General features: G+C 35.1%; 3 protein-coding genes and 1 non-coding gene across 12 annotated transcripts; all 4 read right to left on the reverse strand.

The window, feature by feature from the left end:
* Positions 1–535: 535 nt before the first annotated feature.
* LOC140980672 (serine/threonine-protein phosphatase BSL1-like) lies at positions 536–9,600 on the reverse strand. 2 transcript variants are annotated; one of them, XM_073446644.1, is made up of 21 exons: positions 9,069–9,600; positions 8,899–8,959; positions 8,711–8,789; positions 8,542–8,621; positions 8,345–8,439; positions 7,590–7,689; positions 6,808–6,877; positions 6,238–6,339; positions 5,859–5,940; positions 5,512–5,679; positions 4,494–4,683; positions 4,210–4,408; positions 3,962–4,129; positions 3,624–3,862; positions 2,690–2,774; positions 2,496–2,594; positions 2,211–2,410; positions 2,059–2,134; positions 1,630–1,765; positions 1,392–1,531; positions 536–932 (listed from the first exon to the last, which is right to left on the reverse strand). In XM_073446644.1, the coding sequence occupies exons 1-21, from the start codon at positions 9,268–9,270 to the stop codon at positions 849–851; spliced, it is 2,655 nt and encodes an 884-aa protein (XP_073302745.1). In that variant the 5' UTR covers positions 9,271–9,600; the 3' UTR covers positions 536–848. The 2 variants fall into 2 exon arrangements, with proteins under 2 accessions (XP_073302745.1, XP_073302746.1); XM_073446645.1 differs by lacking the exon at positions 9,069–9,600 and having other exon boundaries at positions 8,922–8,959.
* Positions 9,601–10,447: 847 nt separating this feature from the next.
* LOC140981130 (uncharacterized) lies at positions 10,448–14,712 on the reverse strand. 5 transcript variants are annotated; one of them, XR_012176038.1, is made up of 12 exons: positions 14,564–14,707; positions 14,381–14,480; positions 14,192–14,300; positions 13,813–13,901; positions 13,622–13,678; positions 13,384–13,492; positions 13,180–13,311; positions 13,015–13,079; positions 12,294–12,394; positions 12,154–12,218; positions 11,758–11,880; positions 10,448–11,025 (listed from the first exon to the last, which is right to left on the reverse strand). XR_012176038.1 is itself a non-coding variant. In XM_073447410.1 (12 exons), the coding sequence occupies exons 1-12, from the start codon at positions 14,619–14,621 to the stop codon at positions 10,865–10,867; spliced, it is 1,077 nt and encodes a 358-aa protein (XP_073303511.1). In that variant the 5' UTR covers positions 14,622–14,712; the 3' UTR covers positions 10,448–10,864. The 5 variants fall into 5 exon arrangements, 3 of the variants coding, with proteins under 3 accessions (XP_073303511.1, XP_073303512.1, XP_073303510.1); XR_012176039.1 differs by having other exon boundaries at positions 11,758–11,866; positions 14,564–14,706; XM_073447410.1 differs by having other exon boundaries at positions 11,758–11,812; positions 13,813–13,905; positions 14,409–14,480; positions 14,564–14,712.
* Positions 14,713–14,748: 36 nt separating this feature from the next.
* Positions 14,749–14,821, reverse strand: TRNAA-UGC (transfer RNA alanine (anticodon UGC)). Its single transcript has one exon. It is a non-coding gene; the product is annotated as a tRNA-Ala (tRNA).
* A 5,807-nt stretch (positions 14,822–20,628) lies between these two features.
* On the reverse strand, positions 20,629–23,420 carry LOC140980302 (receptor-like cytosolic serine/threonine-protein kinase RBK2). 4 transcript variants are annotated; one of them, XM_073446053.1, is made up of 9 exons: positions 23,256–23,420; positions 22,900–22,965; positions 22,287–22,682; positions 21,928–22,179; positions 21,667–21,821; positions 21,475–21,554; positions 21,254–21,389; positions 21,020–21,169; positions 20,629–20,826 (listed from the first exon to the last, which is right to left on the reverse strand). In XM_073446053.1, the coding sequence occupies exons 3-9, from the start codon at positions 22,663–22,665 to the stop codon at positions 20,701–20,703; spliced, it is 1,278 nt and encodes a 425-aa protein (XP_073302154.1). In that variant the 5' UTR covers positions 22,666–22,682; positions 22,900–22,965; positions 23,256–23,420; the 3' UTR covers positions 20,629–20,700. The 4 variants fall into 4 exon arrangements, with proteins under 4 accessions (XP_073302154.1, XP_073302152.1, XP_073302153.1 ...); XM_073446051.1 differs by lacking the exon at positions 22,900–22,965 and having other exon boundaries at positions 23,256–23,419; XM_073446052.1 differs by lacking the exon at positions 23,256–23,420 and having other exon boundaries at positions 22,900–23,225.
* Between the last annotated feature and the right edge of the window lie 4,177 nt (positions 23,421–27,597).

Genomic DNA, 27,597 nt, shown 5'->3' on the forward strand with positions numbered 1-27,597 from the left:
AGAGGTCGAGGTCGAGGTTGTTGATTCAGGGATCGACGCAGTCGAGAGTATGGTGAGAAATTGACTGACGCTGAAGTCTAAATTTTGTTTTTCCAAAACATGGATTATACGATGGGTACATACTTCCCCCATTTTTCCGGATTTCCCATCATTTTCCATTTACGTGGTATGCAATTGTAACTTCTATGCTTTGAATCCAAATTCAATAGTTCAGACCTGCCGTTCAAGGCATTCTTGATTCCAAAAGTCGTAAGTTGTAGAATGGAACTTGTTGCTTTGCAAGTGGGAACACCTTTGATAAGTGTTGTATTTGTGAGCAGATAACGCCAATCGACTATTTTCTCACAAGTTTACGTACAACAAGCCATAGGTAGAGTGCTTTGAGGGATCAAAAGATTTTTTCGAGGAAAATATAAATTGAATATTAATTTTTTATAAATGCTGGTATCTTGGTGTTTGGGTACTGGGTTACTTTATATTAGATATTTTAACAAAAAAGTGACGTCTTGTGCAATGAATCTTGAACAGCTCATGGTTTCAAAGCAAGTCATTAATGTAATATATTTCCTTAAATAACATACGTTAAGCTTTCGTTTTTAATTTATCATATTAATACACCCCTTTCGAATCAACTCTATACAGATCTATGAATCCATCTTTCTATGACCGATACTAAAAAATGTTGTAAAATTTTCTACGTAGAACATGAGCTCCGCCAATCTTCACATGTGACGCTCTCTTCCGGCCATTGATTGCGATCGTCGATCTGTGTACGCCTAAAACAACCCTTGTGAAAAACCATAAGGCGAATGAATAATCATGCACTACTCATCAGTTGAATATTAATATCATATGTAGGCAAGTGAACTTCGATCATGGTTGGGTTGTGGACGACCCCTTGTAGGAGTAGGTGGTCTTTGAATGTTGAGCTCCTAAAAATACACCATATTCAGTATAAGAATTCTTCAAGGAAAGAAACGGGCATCAGGAAGAACGATTAAAGATGAGAATATAAGGTTGAAAACATTCCCTAATATTACATTTTGAATCTATGAAATATTTTTTTTATAGCTTTACAGAACCAATAATATAAACTTCAATACATTCATTGCTTGTTTATATATTGTTTCATGTTAATGAGGATGAATTTCAAGTTCACCAAATAATAAAACATTTAAAATTTATTTACTTTGAGTAACTAATGTGTAAATAAATAAGATATAAATTTAAGATTTAATCTATTGTTTCATTGTTAACAATATAAAACAATAATCAAAATTTATGTATTTCAGATCTATCCATCCAAATGCAACCTAAATAATTTTGTCGCGGATGTAGTTTTGCTTGGATCTGCCTCAGAGTATGAGCCAGAGAAATAAGTACAACATTACCTGCATCCATGTTTCCTCTTTCAAACGTTCAGGAGACGTCTCTGGAGATTGGATCGGAGGCGGCAGGGGGTGGATCAATTTTGGAATGATGACCAATCCTCTGCCAACAACCAATATTGCCCCGGCATTGTTTGCCGTTCCTTTAATGCATGTAAGAGTGCTCTAACTTGATTAGATTTTTTTGGATCTAAATAGGTAAAATAATGTGGACAGAGTGTAGTTCCGAAAAACATCATACCACAATAGTTGGTAGCGGAAAAAAGAGTGATCAACTGCCCCTGTGCGAATCGTTCAAATCCATCCATAACACATTCATGAGCTCTTATGATAAGTTGCAATTTGTTCTTCTTACAGAATTCTGTCACCCGATCAGGCTGAAGGGAACAACAATGATGTGAATAAGCATGGATTCTTATCATTTGACTTGGGAAAAACTCAAAGAGGAACTGATCAATATTTAGTTACTCATCCAGTAACTTGTGATATGATTGAAGAAGCATTGAGTTGGCAGGGAGGACCCAGGAAATCAGGAGAAGGTAAGCGAGACGAGTCAGTGAAAGGGCGACTAGAAATATTTTATGTAAAATTTCAATTTGTTTTCAAGTATGTGAGCGCATAAACCACCATATTAATCCTAATATCGTGAGACGGTTCAAGAAATGCATACCCCAAAAGTGACTAGGCCAGGCCCTCTTGCATTTGGTCTCAAACCCTCCACACTATCATTTTCAGTGGGGTCGGACCTGAATTAAAAATGAAAGGAATGAGAAGGCATTGAATATGAGTCAACTTGCAGAATGTGGAGTACACGTGACACACCATAACAAATCCATCAGCACAATCGATCCAGCATCCATTGTTATGGGCCTCTCTAGTTTTTCTATCTGTTCTACAGAATTTATTGACCTCCCGATGCCACCGTGCATGCAGATAATTTTCTTTTCTATTAATGCAGCAAGTGGAAGGTAATTAAACAACTGATTAAAACGTGCCCAAGCCCAGATACCATCATTTTCTCCCTGTACGAATGTTAATAATACCAGCAATTAGGAACTCAGGAAATCTGAGTAGGTAACTATATTTGCATACTTATATAAGCGATACCATTCTTTCAATGCATTCGATGCGAAAACCAAAAAGTGCATTGATATCAGCAGCTTCATGGTTCCCACGTATCAAGTGAACATTCTCTGGGTACTCAATCTGAGGTTCCATAATGAAAAGACTATTAGCACAAATAGAAAGCCGCGCTCATATTAATTAAAAAAAAACACTGTTCCTTTAGTTAAGAAGCTAGCCTTAAGAGCAAGAAGTAAAGTGATGGTCTCTAAGCTGTGCTGTCCTCGATCGACATAATCTCCCAGAAACAAATAGTCAATATAACTGAAATGACAAAAACAAGGGTGAAAAGAGTTCATATGAAACTTGACACTCGTCGTTCATGCAGCACCCAAAGAATGTCGAAAGCTTATTGAGGTATCACCCGCAAAAGAAATTCATGATTACACTTGCTTGCCATAGCATACGAACTTCAATTGAATCCACAACAGAATTAGGGCCATATCTTCCTTAACTTGGAAAGGTTAGCAACATATATAATGACTAAAACATTCCACTGGCATGTGTTGAACCTTTAAGAACTTGTGAAAAATCAACGAACTCATTTGGTTTACTCATGAGATGTTCTTCAATATGAACATCCGTGGTCACTGAAACCCATACTCGCAAGCAAAACAAAATAATGGCTAAACGAGAAATGTTACAAAAGTAATATCTAGGCAAGACTAGAAGTCAAACTATCTTCACAAAAATTATTGGGTTCTAAAATTCTGTAGTTCACCATCAAGCATTTATTTATCCCATCACTCTGCCTCCTATTTGATGCAACCACGACTGCAGACATCAAAGAAACTTGAGAAATCTGTCTGAGGTTATCTTTCAGATAAATTGTAAAAGTATATTCTCCAAGTAAAATTTATCGTCAGCAATTGATACTAACTATTTCACAGGGAAAAATACAGTTGACCCCCTACTTTTTTAAGTGGCTAGAAACCCCCTAAGAACAAACATGCCCCTATCCACCAATTATTTAGGATGTCTTTTCCAACAATTTTAAAATTACAGAGAACTTTAAGCGTGTTCTTATTTTCTTATGGAGGTTTTTAGCCATTTATCAAAAACACAGGCCCAAAATACACTTTAACCCTATTTCACAAGATGGTAAAAACTTACGTTATGTCTCCTGCAGTGGAAGGATAACCATACTCATCAAACAGCCGCATCAGATCACCAAACTGTCCATGAAGATCGCCAAACAATTTGATAGGTGCTTTCAGTTGAAGAACTGTTGGCTCATGCATGAAGATCTGCTCGGCAGCGTAACAAAGCTCACCAATTTCATAGGAATCCAGAAAGAATTTTCTGTTGATGGGAGGCTTCCAATTTCGAGGCCTGAGCAAACTTGATATGATCTGCACACAAAAACGAAAAAAGAATTAATCAACCAAATGCCAGTTTCCAGTACTTCATCCTTTCGTCTTTATAAGCATATAATATATACAAAAACTTACCTTCTTATGCAAGCCTTGAGGTGATCTCTGCCTTGTAAACTTCTTTGTCGGATTCGAGACATCATTATGAAATGGAATCATTCGTCTGCTCTCATTTTCGAACTGATCCAACGACAACTGTCGAACCATTCCCCCCAAGCTCCCCACATTTTCTTTTGCAACTACGACCTGTAATACGGAAAGAGGTATCTTCAATGACCGATTTAATACACATTTCTCACCACAAACATAAAGGAGTAGAATTCCACCGCTCTGGGGTGAAGTCGAACATCCGCCTCTGTGTCACTACCCTCAGAAGTGGTCTCAGCAGCTTGTGAATTATCATCTGACACTGATGTTTCTTCAGGGGTCGCCGATGCTGCCTGCGCTGCTTGCCAAACGGCATTAGCAACCTCAGCTTCAGCAGCAGATGCCTCAGTGAGTTTATCCATTGATTTTTTATCCATGCTACAATGGGGACAAATGATTTCATCATTTTAAAGCGATGAACAATGAAGCACACAGAACTAAAAGAGAAGCATAGATATCATACCTTAAACTGCCAGATAAGGGCATTTCAACTCCTCCATCTGATGGTGAAGTAGGAGAATATGACGTCATATTAGAAGTGTTTGATCTTGGACCAGGAATTACGAATTCTCTCTCTGATGGTGAAACTTGGGAATTGATGTCAAATTGAGACTGTGAGTTTTCTGCGACCAAAAAGTCATCTAACAAAAATTCTGCAACACAAAAAGTTAAAACCTTTAGAGTAGCAGCAACAAAAATTAGAAAACAGAATATACAGACTAGCGAAATTTGTTAATTATTTAAATCATTAATTGTTACTGGCATTCATAAACACAAAACCAGAACAGTTGAGCAAGCATTCAACATTTCATTCATTAATCATTTCAATAGCTAAAGTTTAATCCACAACCATGTTTACAAACAAAAGAAAATAACTCAGGCAGCAACTTAACAATTGGTGTTGCTTTAGAGCTGGTTCAAACAGGTCTTGTGAGTATTCAGTTTAGAATGTTGGCAGATTGACAATAAAGAGACAGAAAATTAGAGTGTAGAAAATAAGAAGTCATCTTAAACTTAAATAATATGAGATTTAGTTAAGTCCAGCCAGAAACAGAAAATAAAGACCTCAAAGCACTCAGTTCAGCATGTGACTATGCCTTCCTACTGCTGTGAAAAGTGAGGGACTGAGTCCATAGGAATTCAGAGCGACTCAGAGCCAGCAAAAGACATTGTTATAGTCACATACACCACGCAAAAACATTTATGACATATGAGATACGATTGCGGATAATCATGTGCTACTTTGCCTGTTTCTCATATTTCATGTCTTTCACTTGTTCAATTAAACTTTCATATTATTTTATTCTCTGAGCAAAGAATTCAAGAACAAATCACTCTCAGAGAGATGTAAGTTGCAACCTACAACATGGCCATGATGAAATTCATCTACGTGTATACTATTGTCAAAATTCAAGGGGGTTCTTTATGAAGCTAAAGAAGTGAAAAGAAGATAGGATTATGCTTGGTAATGGATACTTTACCTCCTTTTAAACCCCCAAAAATATAAATCCGGATACCAACAGATGCAGCTGCATGACGACATCGACGCATAGACTCCGAAGAGAGATCAGAATCGGTTTGCCCTTTGTTGCCACGTGAAGTAACCAGTCCATTTCTGTCCAGCCAAACTCCTGCTGCAGTATCCAGTACTTGAGAAGGAAACGACATACAATATGTTATTTGGATATTGATATCACCCAGAAAAGATAAGTATAATTCATCACATCCTGTGCTGGGTACATCAAGAGGTCTAAAAAGACAAAAATTGGAAGAAAATTCTTCGATGAATCCAAAATATTGAACAGGTAAAACAACTATAAGAAGTTACCTGCGATTGCTCCTTCACCTTCAACTGCTCGTCCACCCCTAATTGCGCCCCCAGTCACATGTAATCTTGCTCCAACAAAAACCTGATAGATGACAATTGACAAACACTGAAATTCTTGAAGAGCACACACACAGCAAAGAGAAAAGAGACTCCCAACCCCAATATAAGAAAAAAAATTTCAGGATTAATCACATTCCAGATTCATTTTAGAGAGAGGCAATACATTAATAAAAGCAAATACTAACAAGAGAATTCAAAAAACACCATCATGATTTAAATATATATCCTTGGATGCAAAGAAAAACAACCAAAGTGTAGGAAACACAAATACTTCACCGGGATAATAGGGAATTAATCAATTTTTGAATCTACCACTTACTGCAGCATGCTGATATCTTGGTGAAGGTGACACTCCTGGTGCAAGAGTCCACTCCCACTGGCCATTCCGATGCATGAGTAATCCATAGGCATCAGCTAGTGGCTACAGAAGGGAGCGCAGCATCAAATAATTTCATTAATCAAGACATTCCCTAAAGATGACCCCAATTGAAATAGTTCAAAGTGTATGAAAAAGGGCGAGGCAAATAATTAATTTGCAAATCATTCAACAGAGTAAGCTTATCAAAGAAGCAATATCAAATGAATAAGATAGTTTTATAAGCTTAACTTAATACATAAATATCCCATATCATGGCATCCCTTGCATCATTAGCTTTACTTTATATGAACTTTACAAAACAAATGGTAAGCATCATATAATCAACTTCAAGAATCAAGTCCGAGACAAATCAAAGAGGGAAACAAATCAGTACATCCACTGACAAGAAACATTTCACTTTGAAGAATCTAGAAGCTTAATTGGAGTCCCTTTCGTATTACAAGATCAATTGCAAAACAAAATACAGGTCATCCTTAAATATTTGAACTCCACGGGAGAGGTAAATCATACCATGCCGGAACTGTCTCTTCCACCACAAAGCAAAAGCATGCCATCAGACCGGGCACTAGCCGTTGCATACCTGCAAAAATGCCCATATAACTCTTTCATCAATGTGTAATGAGCAAACAAAAATTTTGAAGGATGCAAAATTTCAGGACTCTCAAGCAATGGATTTCATGATGCATATTTTCTCAAGAGCACTCGAGCATTCACACCGCCATGTGTGAATTCTTAAAGTAAAATTGAGAAAGTGGGATATCATTAAACCAACATCAGTGATCAAGTTCTTACACTGAGAAGGAGAAAAAGATGCACCAACACAAGGGCAAAACAAAAAGATAAATTTTGGGTAAGGGAGAAAGGCTGGTCTATAGACTACTCGAATCTATCTGAAAGAGAAATTGCATACACAAAGAAAAATCCATGCTTCAACAAAATTAAACAAATCAACTTCGTCTAAGGAACTGGAAGTATCGAACCAATTGACTTTGACTAATTAGTATGGTAGCAAATTAGTTTGAATGCAGCCTTTCATAGTGATGAGGATAGTTGCCATCTTTATAGAACAAGAATGATTCCATCTCACATGCGAAGAATGAACAAACTCAGCATAGCGGTTATCAGGGACAAAAAAGATTATTTTTTTCTTATGAAACTTATGACATTATCCAAAAACGAAGTTCAATGACAAAGAAAGAGCTCCCTATGGGGAACATGCTTCTGCTTGGCGAGTCTGGGAAGTAATCTCAAAAAAATTAACAGTCCTAATTAAAATGGTCAATGTCGCTCACATTCTAGCAGAAGGTTTGTCACCTTCTGGATTAAGCTTCTGCCATGCATACGGTTTCTGTGCAGTATCCAAAGCCCAAGCATCTGATAGCACTCTTTTACCTGCAGAAAATCCTTTCTCTCAATTAGGGCCAAGTACAAGTCACCAATATCATAAATGTGAATTTATAAAAAAAATTAATCACACACTCCTATTGATGAGGCAGAGAAGCAGCTACTGCAATCAGCTATAGAAATCTTCCAACCCAAACCAGTATTCTATGATAAAATAGAAAGCAAGTTATTGCAATAGCACCAAGAGGGCCATTTGGGAGTTGACATTGTTTACTTCTCGAATTCAGTTCAAGTACAGTAAACCAAACCATCTCTCCTACAAAGGCCCAAATATAAAACAAATTGTCCCACATAACACTTTAAGTTTAATGAAGAAAGCATGGGGCTACACCTTCTGGGGTAAAATAAAAGTTCTAGGGAGAAACAACCTTTTGTCTCCATAAATTGAAGCTGTGGCACAAGTAATAGACTACTTTCATGCAAATATAACACATCTCCAGTAATTACAGCTGTCATCATAAACGTCAAAAATGTGATCAAGACTTCTATTGAATCTTCAACTTAAAAAGACTCTACTTTCTTTGGCCGTTACATTCTACCAACGTGTAATCAATTTCAAAACAATACTTCACATGATACCCTCCACTTGTAAATAAAAGCATTGGTCATTAAAATAAAACAGAGAGAGAAGAATTACTCTCACCATCATTGCCACTAACAGTAACAAGGTATCTTTGTGCAACTAAGTCCATGGCATGACCATATCTAGGCCCTGGGCCTTGCCCTTGAACTACAACCCTGAGCTCCAAAAACAAAAGACACAGTCAAGTTGAAAATTAGCAAAAATATTGATACCGCAAAAAGAAACAAGGATATGCAATGCAATTTCTAGGAGCATACCGATGCCACTTGAACTTATCATTCGCCATGTCCAGAACATATAGGTCATCGGTTGAATGTCCAGCAGGGCCTATCCCGCCCTAGGAAAGCAGCATTCATCCATCTGATTACTTAAAACAACAAAAACCAAATATTTACTCCATATTTGATTCAAGAACACGCTAATTACCTGAAACACGACCATTGTGCCTACAGCAGCAGCTGCATGTGCAGCCCTAGGCGAAGGTGGTTCTCCGGCAGGCCGAAGTCTGCTTCAATCATTCGATGAAGTTGACAAGAAAATAAAAGCAAAATAATGAGCATTCACCAATCGAATCTAAGTGCCAAACAGTAGAATTTTTAAGACTGAAGAAATGCCTGGTCCATTTTCTAGTTAGTACATCATAAGAATGAATGGAATTCGTCACTCCAGCTAAACCTGAAAAGGCCAAATGATATAAAAAAAAAACACATTCAACAAATCCCAGAATTCAAAAGTTGAAGATCCAATAGTGAACAGGAACAAACAAAGGCAGATATGAAATTACGGATGCCAGCGGCGCCTCCATTGCCGTCCTCGACGGCGGTAGAGCCTCCGAATAGGATGAGGCAAGGACCACGAGTCTTGGTGGCAGCTACGGCAGTGAGCGTGTGTCCACAACGCGGCCCAGGCGCGTCTTCATCATTATCCCAGTAAGTTTCTAAGGGTCGGTAGATGGGAGCCGGATACAGCCACGGCTTGGATCCCATTCAAAAACACACCACTCGCAGAAAAGTTGCTCAAAATCCCAACAACAATTGGACCTTAATTTCCCCAAATCGGCAAAGATTTCGACGAAAAACTTCAGAAAAGGAATCAAACACCTTAGAAATGATTCTTCAAGAAATACAGAGTGGGATTCAGCAGTTGGTGGAGCCTTTTGCTCCGGAAGTGGATGCCAGTGTAGAAATGAAAATGGGATTTTTCAGTGGTTTTACCTTGGACTGATCACATATTGAACAAAGAAATGGTATTTTGAATTTCAAGTGGTGAATTTATGAATTATATGTAAGCATTGTCATTCTAAAATATTTTTATCCAAAAGAAATATCTTGAGGAATAAATTAATAATATCCTTTTAATAAATAAAATAAAAGTTATTAAAAATGTTATTATTTACTTCAATAATAATTTTTTAAACATTAAATGTGTATCAAAATTCTTTAGTTAAAATAATTTCTTATATATAACTTTTACTTTTTTTATTTTTTATTAATATATAACTTTTCCTTAGGATTCATATTTTGATTTAAAGTAATGTACGGCCAAAATGTCAATAGTTAAATGAAGATGGGAGTGAGACCGTGTCTTGTTACGATTTTGACTTCAAGTTTTGCATAAAGATTATTGCAATTACGAAAAATTAAATAAACATATATATTTTTTTTTCTTGAAAATGGAGATTTGAGGATAGTTTTAAACTGCTACGTATTTGAGAATTAATTGAACTAGTAATGAAAAAAATCCTACAACGATTCTTTCTCAATTTTTTTCTATTTTGAGTTATAAAAAAGAACGGTCAATAATCTATAAGTGACTGCAGAAATTCCATCATGTCAAATTAACAACTTGGGTCATACACTCTACAAAGAAAATTCGACATTTTGAGAACGTTTATTTGCGACATAGTGAATAATAATATTTTATCTCAAATTTAATATGATATTAAATCTCTCGGAAAAAAAAAATTAGTCATATAACTTACACATTTTTCATTTTTGATTTTGTTATCAATCAATTAACGATTTTAATAGCATAACTTTACTCTTTTTCATCATAATGCTGACATAACACCTAACATATGTGCATATTTTTTTATGTCACATTAGCATTTCAGCGAAAAATGACAGAAATTGAAAAAAATTACAAGGCACATAACTGAAGCCATGAACCGTGAATTGATCGAGAATAGCATAACAAATTAAAAAAATATGCATGTTAGTGTGTTACCAAACAAAAAATATAATTTCTCTATCCCTCCCTCAACTCAAAAAATAAACAAAAAATAAAAATCATTACATAGTCAGGTATTGGTTGGTTGATTGTCGGTAACCAAAACGTTATCCCTTCATTAACTGCCAGCTTTTATGGGCAGTAACGTTTTATTGTTAAACTTGAACACAACATGACTCTAGGCATTAAATACCGGCTTTGCATAATTGCATTCGGCCACCAACAAGTCATCGTCTTAGCTCATTGAATGAACTTGGAGCTCTTTCTTGCCCCATTTTTTGTGGCTATGTGACAACTGATAATGGAAGTGGGGAAAATGGGGTTGATGGTCCAAAAAAGTTCAGATGTCTTTCATGGACATGGATTCGGAAATGCCGAATGAACCCTGTTAATTTCGGTAACTATTTCTGGAATAAGCTCCACCTCACAACCGTCAAGTACCTCTTGGAGTTGCCAGAGCTTAGTAGCACCAAATACAGCACTGGCCACGAGAGGGTGTCGCAAAACAAAGGCTGCAGATTCTTTAAAACGTTAGAATTCAGTGTGTAGCGTGTAGGCGTATACGCTATGGGCATGAGTCATGCACATTAATTTGACTACTACAATTCTTGGACAACATTATCAACAAATGAGGAAATAGGAAACATTCTGCTAGTATGTACACAGCATATGCATATTGCCCAGAAACTTACAGTTTGAATTAACTGGAGAGTGATTTCTCTCCACAGAATTTGAAAATCTCTACACAAGTTGCACGGCAAAAGATTTGTAATACTTGAGTGTTAAAAATATTAAATTTACACTTTATTGACAGCTACAATTTCTAAAACTTTTTATTTTCCTTTAAAAATAATAAATGATTTGTACAAACTTCAATTGCTTCCAAGTGCCAAAATTGATACCCATCATCTCACTCCACTCGATGGTTTACCGTCAAAAACCCTCGTGTACCCTAGTGTTCTCGCAACTTTTCTTCTATATTTTTTAACATTAACACTAATATCTAATAAATAACTCAAACGTCTACAGAGTAAAAAGGACTCTTGGTTATGACAATAAAGATCTCTGGAACTCATAAGGATGCTACATCATCTGTCAATAATAGGTCTTATATTCAAGAAAGGCCAAATTATCAAGATGGAAGTGTAACGAGTAAATGTTAGTGTTTTAGCGCATAAGTAACGAGATAACTATAAGAACCATAAAATATGAAAGACAAATGCCATACTAAAAATATTACTTACCTATTGCGAGAGATACAGGATGAATGCCATATTTCTTGGCGATTTTGACATACAGCTGTGACACAGTTCGAGATGTCAATTAGTAGAGACTTGTGGAAATATTTGCACTCTGCCATTAACAGACTAATGAGGGAAAATATGATACAATGAAGTCTGTACGAAACTCCAGTAGTATCACTGCTTATTTATTAAGCATTTAGTATATGCCTAAAATTATCCTGGCAATTGCGAGACATAATCCCGTTGCAGAAACTCCACCCTCGATGATTCTTAATTTTTGAAAATGGGCAGAAAACGAATTGAATCCCAGCCAAATTTGTAGCAATAATGCGCTATTTTTTCTAGCTTATGTTTTTCCACGTAAATGAGGAAGCAATTTGTCAAATTTTTACTCACATCAGTAGCTTTTTTAATAGTAGAATTTGAAAGGCTGTATCTTGACTCCCCTTCAGCATACCTCCCTAATGAGACACACCTGATATTGTCAGAAACATATTAGCAGTTACACAATCCCACAAAAAAAGTAGGAAACAAACCTCTGAAAAGATTCAGAGCATCATCTGGACCTCCATCAAGAGAGAGATACTTCCCAGAGAGAATGCCCATCGCCAAAGGGCTGTATGCCAGCAAGCATACCCTAAAGAATAAGTAAAAAAATGCTAACCATATTTAAAAATGTCCCATCCTAATAAGGCTTTATGTAATTACTAGAATTCTTATTTTGAATGAAGTACTAAAAGCAGTGTTGAGTTGGGCACAACCGGAATCAGCTCAAGAGGTAAAAAGTTTTCTAGGTTTGACAGGTTATTACCGGAAATTAATCTCGGGATAATAAAATCTGAAATAGATTGAGTGATATATTTTAAATTCTGTGGATCCTAACATTTTGATACTGGTTTATGAATTTCATAATAATGTTTAATTAACAACTCTTTAATAATGTCTTAATTAGTACTTTATTCAAAATAAAAATTCGAGTCATTACATCATGTTTGTTTCTTGTGATGCATAGAAATAGTACTGCATCTGCAGAGGTCAAATATGAGGTTCACTAATAAAGTTAAGTCAAAAGGAAATAGATCTCAAGATAAAATTTCATTACACGAACTAAATGGTGAAAAATTGAGGTATCGGTGCCGTGATGCTATATACAACATACACTTAGTTACATGAACTAAATGAAATCGATTATTTCAGGCTAAAGAAAAATTTGTATGAACTGTGTGATTAATAATCATCAACATTGTGCAAACACACCTTTCATGACTACAGCATTCTGCCAACCCCGAATCAAAATTTCGGCAAAGAAAATTATAACAGTTCTGAAAACAATAATGTCTCAGATTGTTCAGTTAAGTTATCATCAAATGCGAGAAAGAGGAGGGGTTAATACCGAAGAAAAAAGAAAAGAATTCTCATTACTTTCAAATAGAGTTGGGAATCATACAACACCTGCAAAGATACTATTCTAACATGGATAGAGATACGTTCAGCAGCATGAAGGAACTTCATGAGACCATAAGGTGTTTCATTGCTTAGCCCAACATATCTTATCTGCAAGTGACATGCTAATTACATTAGAAAGAACATCGCTTCAAAAAGTTTTGCTGTAACACAACCACCAACCTTACCAGCACCAATAGCTTTTTGTAGAGCAGAAAGTTGTTCCTCAACACTAACAGAAGAAAAATTTCTAGTGGGATCATACTCAATTTCTCCAAACATTGGCACATAGCTGGAACAAATGTGTGTCGAAAAAAGTGATCGATAAATTGCTTTTGTGTTTCTTGGGGAATGAAGCAACATATTTAGGCATACATATCTAAATTTGGATCACGTTATAAAATAGAGCTGATATACTAACCGATCAGGCCAATGAATTTGATACAAATCAATGCAGTCAGTTTGTAAGCGCGTCAAACTGCAAAAGCACAATATATTGTCAGACAACATTAAACATTCAAGAGCGAGATGAAGCCAGCATGAAAAATAAATAACTGTGGTTAAATTCAAAAATGGAATGGAATAAAAACGAGAGCTTGAAACGGGTCAGACCTGCCGTCGATGGCTTCAGTTATATTCCAGGCATCAAGACTTCCTGGTCCACCTCGAATCCAAGCCATTTGTCCAGATGGCCCGCTAACCTGTCTCCATACAGTTCAATAAAATTTTAGCAAAGTTTGTCTAGGCAGCAAAACCCAGCGATCAACCAATTATGTTATATTTATTTTATCAATAATATCAGCACTTGCAGCATCCCTTTAAAAAAGTCAAATCACCATTTGAAAAATCCCACAATCCAAATTTTGAGCTTAATCGCAAGAGTTTTCAGACTATTCATCACATAATGTTTATCGCTAAATCAAATCTTCTAGCTGGAAGAAAATAAATCATTTGATCAAGTAATGCATAACAGCAAATTGCGCTTCAAAACCTTAGTGGCAAGTACAACTTGATCGCGGGGAATTTTCCGGATCCGAATCCAACGGCCGAGATATTCCTCACTTCTCCCCTGAGTTTCTGCCCGCTGCGGAACCGGATACCTTCGACAAGGAAAGCCAATTGAGGTGATGAACAGGAAACGTGTGAATGTACAAATACTGAAAGCATAGTACAATCGTACATTTCGGCTGAATCAAAGAAATTGATACGAGAATGGAAGGCTTTATCCAGAAGCTGAAAAGACTGCGCCAATGAGTTCTGCTCACCAAAAGTCATTGTCCCTGAAGCAGCGCAAGAACAAAAATGTAAACAGTTCTTGCCCAAAAAACACACAAAGAAGCCAGAATTCGAAATTATACGAAACCTAAGCAGAGTCTTGAAACAATCAAGTCGGAAGTGAGATTGAAAAGAGGAACCGCCATTGATGGTATTGGGTTCTAAAAGACGGATAATGTTCTAAAGCTGTTCGTTCACTCCACGAAAAAGACAATATGTTGAACTCGCGTTTTTTAGGTCCCTAGCAAAAAAAAATAAAAAAGAAAATGATATTGGAGATGCGGGGGATCGAACCCCGTGCCTCTCGCATGCAAAGCGAGCGCTCTACCATTTGAGCTACATCCCCCTTCTTGCTGTTCCAACTGCATCTATGTACTCTTAATATTTTAAGTTCATTAAGAGGTGATAATCTTGCCAATTTTATTTGTGCTTTAGTGTCAGCACTAAATTCTTCTCGGCTATGAAATAGTTTCCTGCAAATCTTGTTCTGCACCCATTCTAATTTCTCACTGCACATGGTATAGACTATCGAATGAGTCCACGTCTTATTTTAAATGTCATAACTTAGCTCACGTAAAAATAGACGTAACTATCTGAATTTTACTATTAAAATTCCCAAATTATCTATGAAAATTCACATTGAATGAACTGATAATATAAACGGGTGAACCAAATTGAACTTGTTTAGAAACAATATTTGAATTACTGCGGTTACATACAAAGTTGGCACTATTAAATTCTTTTCAAACACTTCCTTATACCAACTCACTTTGATGAGACAAGTTCCAAGTACCCTCTTATTTTTAAAGGTGGGTAAACCATCAATAAGTGAAATCTTGTTCGAGTTATTAATCCTCTATTTATAGTGGAAATTTCACATCCTATTTTAGTAAACGTTATATATCATTTCTTACTTCTTAAAAATCCCATAATTCCTAGATTTCCTCCTACATTATAACGAAGAATTTGAAATGAATGTAAACAAATAGAACAATGGCATACACACTTGACGAGTCACTACATCGTGATACCGCCTTCTTTAACTTTCTCGTTACAAATAGCTTATCAATAATTGTGTATGTTAGATATATACTTGTATTCATCAGACTATGTGTGTAACATACCGTACTTTTTACCTCTTAAAATTTGCGGAAAAATAAAAAATTTTTGATTATAAAATAACTCTAAATTTCGATTTAAAATAAACTGTATGTCTCCAAATGTGGTTGCAACAAAAGATCCAAAAATAAAGTTCACCAAAAACATCTGATTAAAATCTCATAACCAGTAGCATAAATCAGAGTATTTTGTTCATTTCAAAAGCTTAAAACATGGCGGTCCTCGGGTTTAGCCTCCCGCTCGGTCCAAGCCAGCTCCTTGGTCCCCACCCCTAGTCTCCTCCAAGTCATCCTCACTTGCATCGATCAAGTCTAGTGAGTCTAAAGACTCAACACATATAAATTGGAAGTAACGAGTAATACGTAATAAAACCACATGCAACTTTTAAAATAGAACGTACATACTGGAACTTGAACTTGCATAAATTAACTTGAACATACGTACATACATACATAGACGTGCCATAACATGAAACTTTTCTTAAACGTGCTTGCATACTTGTACATACTTGAACATACTTAAACTTCATAATTTTTGCGTAGAGGCATGTTTCAAAGCAAGTGACTCATAACATAAATAGCCTGATCAGACTAAACCACATTACTGGGCTGACAGGGACGAATCCACTGCCACATACATGAGATCCCCGTTCATGCTTTAACGGGTGGATTGTTCCCGGTCATGCTTTAACGCTTTCCAATCCTGATCTAAACTCGTTCATGATTTAACGGGGTGGATTGGTCCTTGGTCATGCTTTACCGCTTTCCAATCTCATACATAAATTGGTCACAAGGCATTTAGCATACCTCAAAAACTTAAAATATTTTCTTTGCACGTCAAACATACTTACTTGGCGTTGAAGGATTCGTTGGATCTCGCTTGGGGCCACTGCTGCACATACTAACATGAATTTCAACACTTAACTTGCATAACCTAGACGTAGGTATTCTTGCTCACCACCGAATCAAATAGATAACTTATGACATTCTAGATCACTCGGGACTTGACCTCGTTAAATCGTCGTACTAACCCATGACATCGAACCCCGAACAATCTCTAAAATGATGTGTGAACATTTCCCAAAAATAAAAGACATGAATTCACTATTTGAATTTGAAAAGAAAGTGGAAGCCAAACACTCGGACAGAAGGAGTGGCGCTCGGGCGGTAAAAAGTTACCGAGTTATTTAATTGTTAATTATTATTAATAATTATTTACGTGAATTAGAATAATTTTACGTGAATTGTTAATTGTTATTATTCGACGGAATTCTCCCAAATTCTGATACTCCGCACGATTCTAAAAATTATAACTAACAAAAAATACCACGGAACGAGAAAAAAAAAATAGTTCAGTAGGAAGAATGCCGAATATTTATGTCGAATGATCGATGAAAAAATATTTGTGCAGAATGCCTAATACTGGGTACAGATTGATAAATGAATGTTTGCGCCGATGGAATGTTTTCATATATAAAATTTTAAAAATTTATTTAAAAAACGTAACAAAATAATTTATAATTTCAGTACTATTAAGTACAATAATATTAACTCATTCTTATATTAAATTAAATAAATTAATTATATTAAAAATACTAACATTCAAATATTTCAAAAATCACAATATCATATTTATTATTTTTTTAAAATTCCAACTATTTTTTAATATCGCTTTTAATATTAAAAATCTAATATTTCACTAAATTATACTTAATCATATGATGTTAGTGAACAAAATTATAATTACATTAATATAATATAAATAAGACAAACAAAATATTAAAAAAAGTACTTAAATTACCTTCTCGTACGTAATTATACGGAACTTGTAATAACATCAACGGACGGTGCTAATATCTGAAATTAATTACAAGTATTATCAAAAAAACTACACAAAAGAAAATATTATTATTAATATATAATTATAATATTAACAACGAAATTAAACATTACCTCTTGATATATCTTCAAATGAAAAGGATGATAAAATCAACAAATAATAATAATAAAGATCGAAGTGAAAAAGATAGATTTTACGCATAAGAATCGGATGCAGAAATAAATTGCGAAAATGAATCTGAATAATTTCGGTATATTTCTCGCAATACGAAGAACAAATATTTTCGAGAAATGGAATGAGTATACACACCGAAGAGAGAAGCATTCTATTTAAAGTGGAGAGTACGCGGTGTGGAGACGGATTCTGAGAATCCGTGGCAGTGTCCCACGGATTCTCAGAATCCGTGTCCACTCCGTCTTTCTTTTTTTTTAAAATTTTTTTTTTAAAAATGTCTGAATCCGCAGCAGTAATTTGCGGATTGTACTAGATTTGTAAACTTTCTCAGTTTGCAACATTTATGTAATGATTTTTTAAATTTATATTATTTTTTGAAAAAAAGCCTCAATTCACGTGGCAACATCAGTTCNAGAATCTCCATAATAGAGACAAAATGATGTCTTGCTCTATTTTTAGATCTTCTAATTTTGCCCTGGTTTGTTTTCTGATCTTCCAATTTCGCCTTTGGTTTGTTTTTTGATCTTCAAATTTTGTCCTTATGTGATATAAATATTACACTTTTGTTTTTTTGTTCTTCCAATTTTGCCCTTATATGATATCAATATTACAATTTTTTTTAACAAAGATTTGTATTTTTATTTTTGTTTAATTACAATAATTCAAATAGCACTTTAGTCCCTCGATAATTTGTCAAATTTCACTTTAGTCTCTCGATAATTATAAAAAAAAACTATACACACAGCGTGTGCAAAGTAGCTAGTATATAATTATGATCGATTATTATTTATCCTTGATATTTAATATTACTTGATTTGTGCTATTTTTCTCCCAAAAAAGAAAAAGAAAAAGAAAAGAGGTGGTTTCCCAAATAAATAAGTACAGCAAAAAAGTGGCTGAAATTGGTGGATAATTATGATGGCGTGTGAAAGCAGAATCAAACATTGCGATTTCAGTCCGGTCAGTCTTTAATAACATCTCAATTGGTAGCTAAACAGTAAGTAATTAAGATTACTAATTCATAATTATATCAAATTATGTGTGGAAAATTATCATATTCCATCTATTGAAAGTCATATAAAAAGAACTTTATATTAGTTTTCTTTGATCTCGTGGTAAGCTATGTTTTGGATATTAAAGAATATCTCGATCAAAATCGATTTTTCGTCGCGTATAGTCGGAAGATTTCGAGAAAAATCGATTTTCTATGTTTATGTGCATGCATACCTACAATTTTAGATCCATTAGGTTGTTTGCATTTTCAAGTAAGTCGGAAAATAACACATTTGGATTTCCGATCGCATAGATCGTGTAAATATCATATATTTGGATTTAGTTGAATTAACTATGTTGCTACTACATATCAATATAGTTATTCAAATATTTTTTCTTGATATTATGACTTCTACTCTATGGCTTCCAATAGAGAAGAATTCTATTCCATCAATATGCTAAATTTCATGTTTTAATATATCTAGACAAAAATATATATTCTAACATAATTTATTTATGTATATTTTTTATTACGACGGAACCCGCCCGCAGCTGCTATTTTTCGGTATAAACTAGGTAGATATCTAGACTAAAGCATCAGTCTGCAAATTACACTAGTCAAGTAAATCGTATTGGACAAACCTTATGCAACAGGTACGTCCGATAAAATATTGGTAGGATAAATTAAAATCATAATTAATTATTGGTTAAGCACTTAGTTATTCCACCAACTCGAATACCTCGAGGTATATTCTTACGTAATAATGCATGAACTCTTTAGAAAATCACTTTGGTCATTTTAATGAACGAAGTTAAATATTTTCCATTTTATTTATAGAAAAAATCTAAAGAAAGAAATTAATATAATATTATACATATATATTCTAAATATCCTTTTGTTTAAGGTCGAGTTCGATGGTTACCTATTTAATTTTGTCCAAAAAAAAGTTGGGGAGATGTACATCGAAGGTGTCTCTTTCATCCAGCCACACACAACTACACCTGCTTTCCCATTTTTACGTAAGAGAGTGACGGAACATCAAACACTTACTTGTAAAAGTAAACTATTTAATGACTCCAAAACAAATAAAAATATTAATAAAAAACTTTGTTGAATAAATAAATAAATTAAAGAGAGGAGAAAATGTCATCCCACTTTTTGGGCTTTGAATAGTCAGCCCTGGTTTGATTTGATCCAGCCCATGGTGTTTCGTTATCTGGGCCGAAGTTCATTTAGTTAAAGCATGTTGGCCTTAATTGTGACTAGTAACTACCACTGTTTTGGGCTCATCTTCAATGGCAAGTGAGAGCCTTAGTTTACATGTACTTGGAAAGATGTTTCAAATGACTTGGGAATTCAGAATCCATCACATTGACTGGAACAAAAATATAAGTGTTGGGATGCAACCAAAGTCCTACATTGGAAGATCTATAGAAAGATCATGGGTTAATAAAGATGGAATGATATCTCCATTGGAATGAGCCTTTTTGGGTGGTTCCAAAAGCAAAATCATGAGGGTTAAAACCCAAAGTGGACAATATCATACCGGAGATATCCGAATTCCATTGGTCTTAACAATAAGGTTACACTTTGATTGTTTGATTTGAAATTGAAAGGAGGTGTATTTGAAATTGCATGATTTAAGACGAAGTTGATTTAAAATCTATTTGGATATTAGTAAACTTCATGTTATCAATAAGTTAGTTGATGGTGGTTGATTATCCCTAATCTTTTCTCTTTTATTTCTTTTTAAATTAAATTTATAAGACTTTCAATTTTATTTATTAATAATTATATTATTGGGCTACATGACCCATGAATCTTGACTTTTTGGCACAACTACTTGGACTTGGATCAATTAAGTACTCCAAAAGATTCGGGGACCGTTGCCCAAAGTGAAAAATCGACCGTTTGAAATAGTACTAAGAATCAGTGTAAGATTTAGCCCATTGGTCCATCTATTATCTACCTACCTTTAAATTAAAGATTTATCAGTTGAAAAGGTATGTTGAATTCTAAGAAAGAAATTGTGAGCCAATGCATAATTTAAACCTTCTTTGTTTTTATAAATTTCAAAGTTTCTCGATATTTACAAGGAATCAAACAAATTGTTGCAAATCTTCTGCACTAAAGAGCTCTTCATAATACTTCTTCCAACTTGAAAGCTTGTTAAATTTTCTGACCAACTCCAGGTCGCCGCAACGTCCTTTTAAAAGCAGCAAAACCTACATCAAAGATCACAAATCAATACGAAGTTTAAACTATCAAAGCCCGAGTTTGAGATAATACTACTCGGACAACATCGTCAAGAAACCATGGTGAAGAATGAAGATTATCCTAGGATTATTTTCTTAGTAGTTGCCTTTTTGTTTCTTGTTGTTTCCATTTGTAAGAACTCGAGGGAAACATAGTGCTTGCCTGGCGCATACTAGGGCGTTTAATGGAAGACTCTTGCACACAGAGAGAGGCAGTCAAAATCATGAGATTCATCTGTGAGGGATTGTAGTTGTTAGAGAGCGTGGAATCCACGAGCTCTCGGATTTTGCACTTCATGAGCAGTGGTTTTGCCTGGCAGAAGCAAATCATCAGAATATTATCATGAAAAAAACACTACATATTCAGCAACCCTTTAAAAAAATTAAACTGTCATACCCATATAAGGAGGCTTCGGTTTGAATAATCAAGGGCTCGACGGCCTGTGATGAGTTCCAAAAGTAACACTCCAAAGGCAAAAATATCTGTTTTTTCATCTACTATTCCATGCATCAAGAATTCTGGTGCCAGATACCTTCAGAGATAAGGATTATGGGCAATCTTAAATCATTATTCTAAGATTGATAAACAAAATTGAAAAAACTTTAGGTTCTAATTACCCAAAAGTGCCTTCAAATTTTGAAACTGTAAGGTGAGTCCATCGTTCCGGGAGCCATTTTGCAAGGCCAAAATCACATATCTAGAATGAAAGAACCTCATGTTAATCCACTCATGCAACTTAATTCAAATATGCAATTTTCTCTATTTTTAGGCCTACGCTGTATGCATACTTTGGATTTTTGGGAATATACCTGAGGTTCAAAATCATCGGCGAGCAATAGGTTTGCAGCTTTAATATCTCTGTGAATGATCCTTCTTTGACAACCCTCATGAAGATAAAGCAACCCTTCAGCAGCTCCTAGCGCAATCTTGTAGCGAACATCCCATGTCAGCTTCTCCTTGGAACCTATTTAATTTGGAAACAGTAAGAGAAACTACATCAATTTGGTCCTTACGTGCTAAAAAACTTATAGAACGAAAAATATGTATTGATCCAAGAATTATGAACTAACTCTGAAGCATAGAAGCCAAGCTTCCACGGGGATATAACTCCATGATGAGAAATAATCCACCCTCGATCCCATATCCAACCATTTTAGCAGTGTTTGGATGATTCAGATGACCCATTATCCCGAGTTCGGATAGAAAATCGAGCATTCTCTCTCCCACGGGCCCTCTTGTTAACCGTTTAACAGCTACAAGACGACCCCCAGGTAAACGTCCCCTGTAAACATCAGCATAACCACCCTTTCCAATCAAATTCCCTACTCACAAAAAAACAAAAAGTGTAAACAAATGTCGGTTAAAGTTTCTTCTATATGATATCCAGACATATTGAACAGTTTTTTTCTTGAGCGAAACAACTCAAAACCTCGGGAGAAATTGCTGGTTGCCTTTTGAAGTTGGGACAATGTAAAGTTTTTCCATTGAGGCTTGAAGTACAGCAAACTGGAGTCAATTAGGGGATTCGAGCTGCCAGTAAGTTCGACCATCGAACTAATACTACCACTAAATTTCTTTGATAGTTTGAGGTTTGCCAAGGGATTCAATGAAGCTAGTTTTCTTCTTGATTTATTCCTCAACAACGCGCAGAACCTTGTTGGCGGTGTAACCGAATTCGCCTCATTTTGAGCCTCCTCTGATTCCGAAGTACTTGTTTTTGATGAATCTGTTTGAGACTCCTCAGTTCTCAAGAAGTGTTCAAGAACTGAATCAGGGGAATAAATGCTCCCTTTCTCTTTCTGCTCCATTCTTGAAAATCGATTCTCTAACAGGAAAAAGCAAGCAAATTTAAGTCAAATAACAGAATAACATTGGAGATGTGCCAATTTTTTTTAAATTTAAAGAACGTATGAGATTAAAGGAATACACAACATAAACGTTAAAGAAACTTCAACTCAACATCTGCAACTGGATAGCGAGATGTTTTAGATACAATAATATGTGGGATTAATATGCCAAAGCTCAAAAATTTTAAAATCTACCCCGAAGCTTCAAGATTGGCTGGCTAACAGTAGGTGGAGTTTCAAGGAAGAAAATTTCTTGAAAATCTAAGAGTAAGCAAATTCAAAGAATTACTTAATCTCAGCCCTGTAGTTGAAACTATGTGAACAACTGATACCCATTAAAAGACAAACTCAACGCAGAAAAACAAAAAACAGAAAATAAAAAATTCACCGATAAAATTGAGCAAGAAATCAACAAGAAGCCAAAAATCAAATCTTTTAGAATTTTTTATCCACAATACAGAGACTTGACACTTCCTGAAATATGGCCCTTAGAAACACAGACAAAAAGAGAAACAAGAGGTAGACGCAAGAGAAAAAAGAGCACGACGTACTGGAACAAGAAGCTCTGGATTCTCAAGGGATTTTTTTTCAGAAGCGAATGATTTTGCTGTTTACACAAAACAAAAAGCTTGAATTTTTTTACTTTGTACTCTTTCTCCTTATATTATATTTGCTGCATGAAGTTGAATTGTAATTGTCCAAGGTTGCTCTCCCAAGATAAAGCTGCATAGCTTTACCCTACCAGCCTAAATAAATTGAAGATTTTCTTGAAAAGGCAGCGAAATCGTAAAAAATAGCGTAGAAGAATGGGATTTTCATAGAATATAAATTTGAGGAGGAAAAGATCCTTATTTGATTATTATGCAAAAAATTAAAAATCAATTAAAATAAAAAATTGTATGATTTATTTTTATAAGATTTTGCTATTTCGTAATTCATGATAAGTTTCATGATAAGATTTTGCTATTTCGTAATTCAAATATATTTGTCTGTTGATAAAGTTGAGTACTGAATTTAAATAAAATAAGGGTCATTATCATTATAATAATGTTAAATTAAAATTGAAATTTGATAAAATAGAGAACAAAGCGTAAAGTGACAACTACATATGATAAAAAATACGATGTTCCAATTAAAAAAAAAAGCTACATTTTCACCCAAACTCAAAATCAGTTCAATTTAGACAAGCTAGGACAAGCAAGTTGTACGAATAGTCTATCCTGGATATGAGCTAACCTATTCGGTCCAGGGCTCAAAGAACTCGTCGACATTAGATAAGCGGGTATCATCTTAGATCGATGCTACACCAATTCGGGGGAAAAAAAATCTGGACCGAACTGTCGTATCAGAGTTGTGAAGAAACAAGACGTTGGTGTCTCACATGAACATCAGCCATGCATACATCTCAAAAGACATCAGTCATGCAACGTAATGAAAATAACATGGAAAATTAGGCATAAATTAAGCTACATTGTGTGTTTTTGAAATCATGTTTTAAGCTTTGGGGAAAGGTTGCTTTAAATTTGGTGCATTGATTTGGGACAAATTAATTGCTAAAACGGGATTCAAACTTCACATGGATTTATACATAAGGTATTAATTAATCCAATACTTGTTGACAGATGTAGAAATAAATTGTTTGCAAAAAAATAAAGGTATTCTAATTTGTGGATAGTAAGTCGAAATTGTTTAATGATTCATATTTATGGATTAATTTATTCAAAAATAGATGCAAAATTAAAAGTTACAAGCTGGGGATTTATACATTTACCAGCTTTTGAACATATCTGAGATGATCATGTTAAGTATGCCGAAGTCGAAAAAGCACTTATGATAAAAATCCAACATGTTAAGACTATAATTTGTTGAAGTAATATAAAATAATTATTCTACAATTGTATGCCTTATGTTTTCTCAAGATTAACGTTTCTATCTCCTATTATTATATAGTAAAAAAAAGAGAAACGGTCAGTTAATTGTTAAGTCTAGCCTAACCTTGATGACCAAATTTATGATCATCTCTAGCACAAAGTACTTTGCCAAGCTCCTTAATCCATCAGTACTATTCACCACCATGGTGAAAATGAACTCATACGCACTTAACGTGAAAAACATGTGCACTTGAGGTCATTTACGTGCAAAATATGTGCGGGACAAAGGTTAGAGACAAAATCTGGGTCTCGAAAGGTTCATATCACTCATCAGAAAACATCCCACAACCTTTGTGGTTGTTAAGCTTGGCCTACCCTTGAGGACCATGTTGGTCATCTCTAGGACATAGTAATTTGACAAGCTCCTTAATCCATCAGTACTATTAGACACCACGTCACCAACACCGAGGAAATGAACTCATGTGCACTCAACGTGCAAAATATGTGCACTTGAGGTCATTTATGTGTGACATCCGTGCGGAGAAAAGTTTAGGGACAAAATATGTGCCCTCCAGAGGTTCATATCACTCATCAGTAGACATCGCATAGCTATGTGGTTGTTAAGTCTGAGCTAACCTTGACGACCATGTTGGTCGTCTCTACGAAGAAGTATTTTTTCCAGATCCAATAATCCATCAGTAATATTTGATACCACATCATAACCACCGGTGGAAATGAACTCAGGTGCAGTTAACGTGCGAAATATGTGCACTTGAGGTCAATTACGTGCAAAATTCATGTAGGACAAAGTTTAGGGACAAAATATGTCCCATGAGCCATGGGAGGTTCATAAAATTCATTAGCTGTTGTTAAACCTGACCTAACCTAACCTTGAGGACCGTGTTGGTCGTCTCTAGGACAAAGTACTTTTCCAAACTTCTCAATCCATCAATCCAATCGACACCACATCACCACCATCGCGAGACGTAGAGCCACTAGCCAGTTTTTTTTAACTACAGTTTGGAACGTTATATGCAGACTCTTAATCAAGAGTGCCTGAAGCTGATGGGCCCTGTGATCTTCCCAATCATATTTCAGCAAATCATCTTCAACAGCATTTTCAGTCCTTAAATCTGATGATCCCATCTCATTTGAAGTTAGATTTGTGTGGCCACTAACTTCACCAATCCCATTACCAGCCATGCATGAGTCGTCTTTATCATGGGTGTTGTATCGTTCAATTTGGGAAAAATGAACTCATGTGCACTTAACGTGCAAAACCTGCGTAATCAAGGTCATTTAGGCGCAAAATTTGTGCGGGGAAAAGTTTAGGAACAAAGTTTGTGCCCTCAAGAGGTTTATACCACTCATCAGTAGACATCACCTAGTCTCTGTGGTTGTTAAGTTTGGCCTAACCTTGAGGACCATGTTGATCATCTCTAGGACAAAGAACTTTGCCAAGTTCCTTATTCCATAAGTACTATTACACATCATGTTATCACCACAGGGGGAATTGAACTCATGACACTTAATGTGGGAAATCTGTGCGCTTGAGGTCATTTACGTACAAAATACTTGCTACGTAAAGTTTAGGGATTAAATTTGTGCCCTTCGAAGTTTCATATCGCTAATTAACAGAATCGCGTTATTACCTCAGCGGTAGTAAAGTCTGAACTAACCTTGAGGACCATATTGGTTATCTCTAGGACATACTTTTCCGGGCTCCTCAATCCATGATCAGTACTATTCGACACCATGTCACCACCACTGTGAAATGTTGGCCAGTTGGTTATTTCCGCATGATTTGTCCTTTTGTTTTTACTGCATTTTGGAACATCCCACGCAGATTGTTGATCAAGAGTGCCTGAAGCTGATGGGCTCTGTGATCTTCCCAATCATATTCAGAAAAATCGTGATCAACAACATTTTCGGGCCTTAAAGCCGATGATCCTGTCTCGTTTGAAGTTAGCTTTTTGTGCCCATCGACTTCACCAACCCCATTGTCAGTCATGAGTCTTAATCAAGAGCACATAAATCGGGTTCTTTAATCTGAAATGATTTGAAAAACATTTGAGACATTCGAAAATTACTCAATCAACAATGATCATTAGTTTATAAACTCCAAATCGATGATAAAAACACAAAAAAGAATATTTGAAAACATCAGTAATCCTCCGTAAATTCCATTGAAAATAGGGAGAAAAACATGTAACATGATATCTTTAAGCAAAAGCAAATATTTAAGAATTTTTCCAACGTAAAATCACTCTAAAAATCTGATTAAAATAAGGGAAAAGAAAACATAAGCTCATTTTCTTCAAATTCTAAAACATGCAAAGTACGTATTACACAAAAAGAAAACATATATAAGGCCATTCTATACAAGCAATTCACACAAGAATTACTGAAAACCAAAACTAGAATCCCAATTCAAAAGGCCATCGACGAAAATTTCTCCGGAATAAAGAACAAACCAATTTTGGCACGGAATTCGCACGAATTTCGAATTGTTATAGAGATCAATTTACCAACGAAAAGGACACTCACAAATTAAAACCAAGTGTATCAAAAGGCCTCTCCAGTACACTTTTGCACACAATGTACGTAATGCTCCAAAGCTTGTTTATATATGCCATGCATGGGTATATATTTTTGACAACAACTTTGTGTTACATGATCGATCTGCCAGTGGATTATGTAATCCAAATGGCAATATTACATGAAAGATATCCATAATTCAAATTAATGTTTCTCACCTTTTTGCATCAGTCTCTCTTCTTTACTATATTTTCTTCTTGTTGTTGTTTTACTAACTGATTAACTGATGTAAATCCAACAATTCCTACCCAGTCGCACATTAAATCTATTATTCTATTATATATATAAATATGTGACTTTATATGTGAATTTCCATTTATCTCCTTATTAATTACTTGTTTTTATTAATTACTTGTTTTTAATGTTGTCTAACTTATTAATTGTTTGTTTTTAATGTTGTTTACCCACATTATCAATTTAGATT

The sequence above is a fragment of the Primulina huaijiensis genome, chromosome 7 (genome assembly GCF_012295235.1).
Source record: "Primulina huaijiensis isolate GDHJ02 chromosome 7, ASM1229523v2, whole genome shotgun sequence".
Classification (NCBI taxonomy): domain Eukaryota; kingdom Viridiplantae; phylum Streptophyta; class Magnoliopsida; order Lamiales; family Gesneriaceae; genus Primulina; species Primulina huaijiensis.

Bases quoted from the DNA above. Each gene is read 5' to 3' on its own strand.
- LOC140980672 (XM_073446644.1), bottom strand. From the start codon at position 9,270: ATGGGATCCAAGCCGTGGCTGTATCCGGCTCCCATCTACCGACCCTTA. The intron at 6,878-7,589 runs GTGAGCGACATT...GCATTTTTGCAG, and splicing joins GACAAACCTTCTGCTAGAAT to GTATGCAACGGCTAGTGCCC. The intron at 3,863-3,961 runs GTAAGTTTTTGT...TTTTGTGTGCAG, and splicing joins CTCAAGGCTTGCATAAGAAG to ATCATATCAAGTTTGCTCAG.
- LOC140981130 (XM_073447409.1), bottom strand. From the start codon at position 14,621: ATGGCGGTTCCTCTTTTCAATCTCACTTCCGACTTGATTGTTTCAAGA. The intron at 13,679-13,812 runs GTCTGACCCGTT...GTGCTTTTGCAG, and splicing joins ACTGAAGCCATCGACGGCAG to TTTGACGCGCTTACAAACTG. The intron at 13,312-13,383 runs GTTGGTGGTTGT...TGTCACTTGCAG, and splicing joins AAGCTATTGGTGCTGGTAAG to ATAAGATATGTTGGGCTAAG.
- LOC140980302 (XM_073446053.1), bottom strand. From the start codon at position 22,665: ATGGAGCAGAAAGAGAAAGGGAGCATTTATTCCCCTGATTCAGTTCTT. The intron at 22,180-22,286 runs GTTTTGAGTTGT...TTTTGTGAGTAG, and splicing joins AACCAGCAATTTCTCCCGAG to GGAATTTGATTGGAAAGGGT. The intron at 21,822-21,927 runs GTTAGTTCATAA...CAAATTAAATAG, and splicing joins CTTGGCTTCTATGCTTCAGA to GTTCCAAGGAGAAGCTGACA.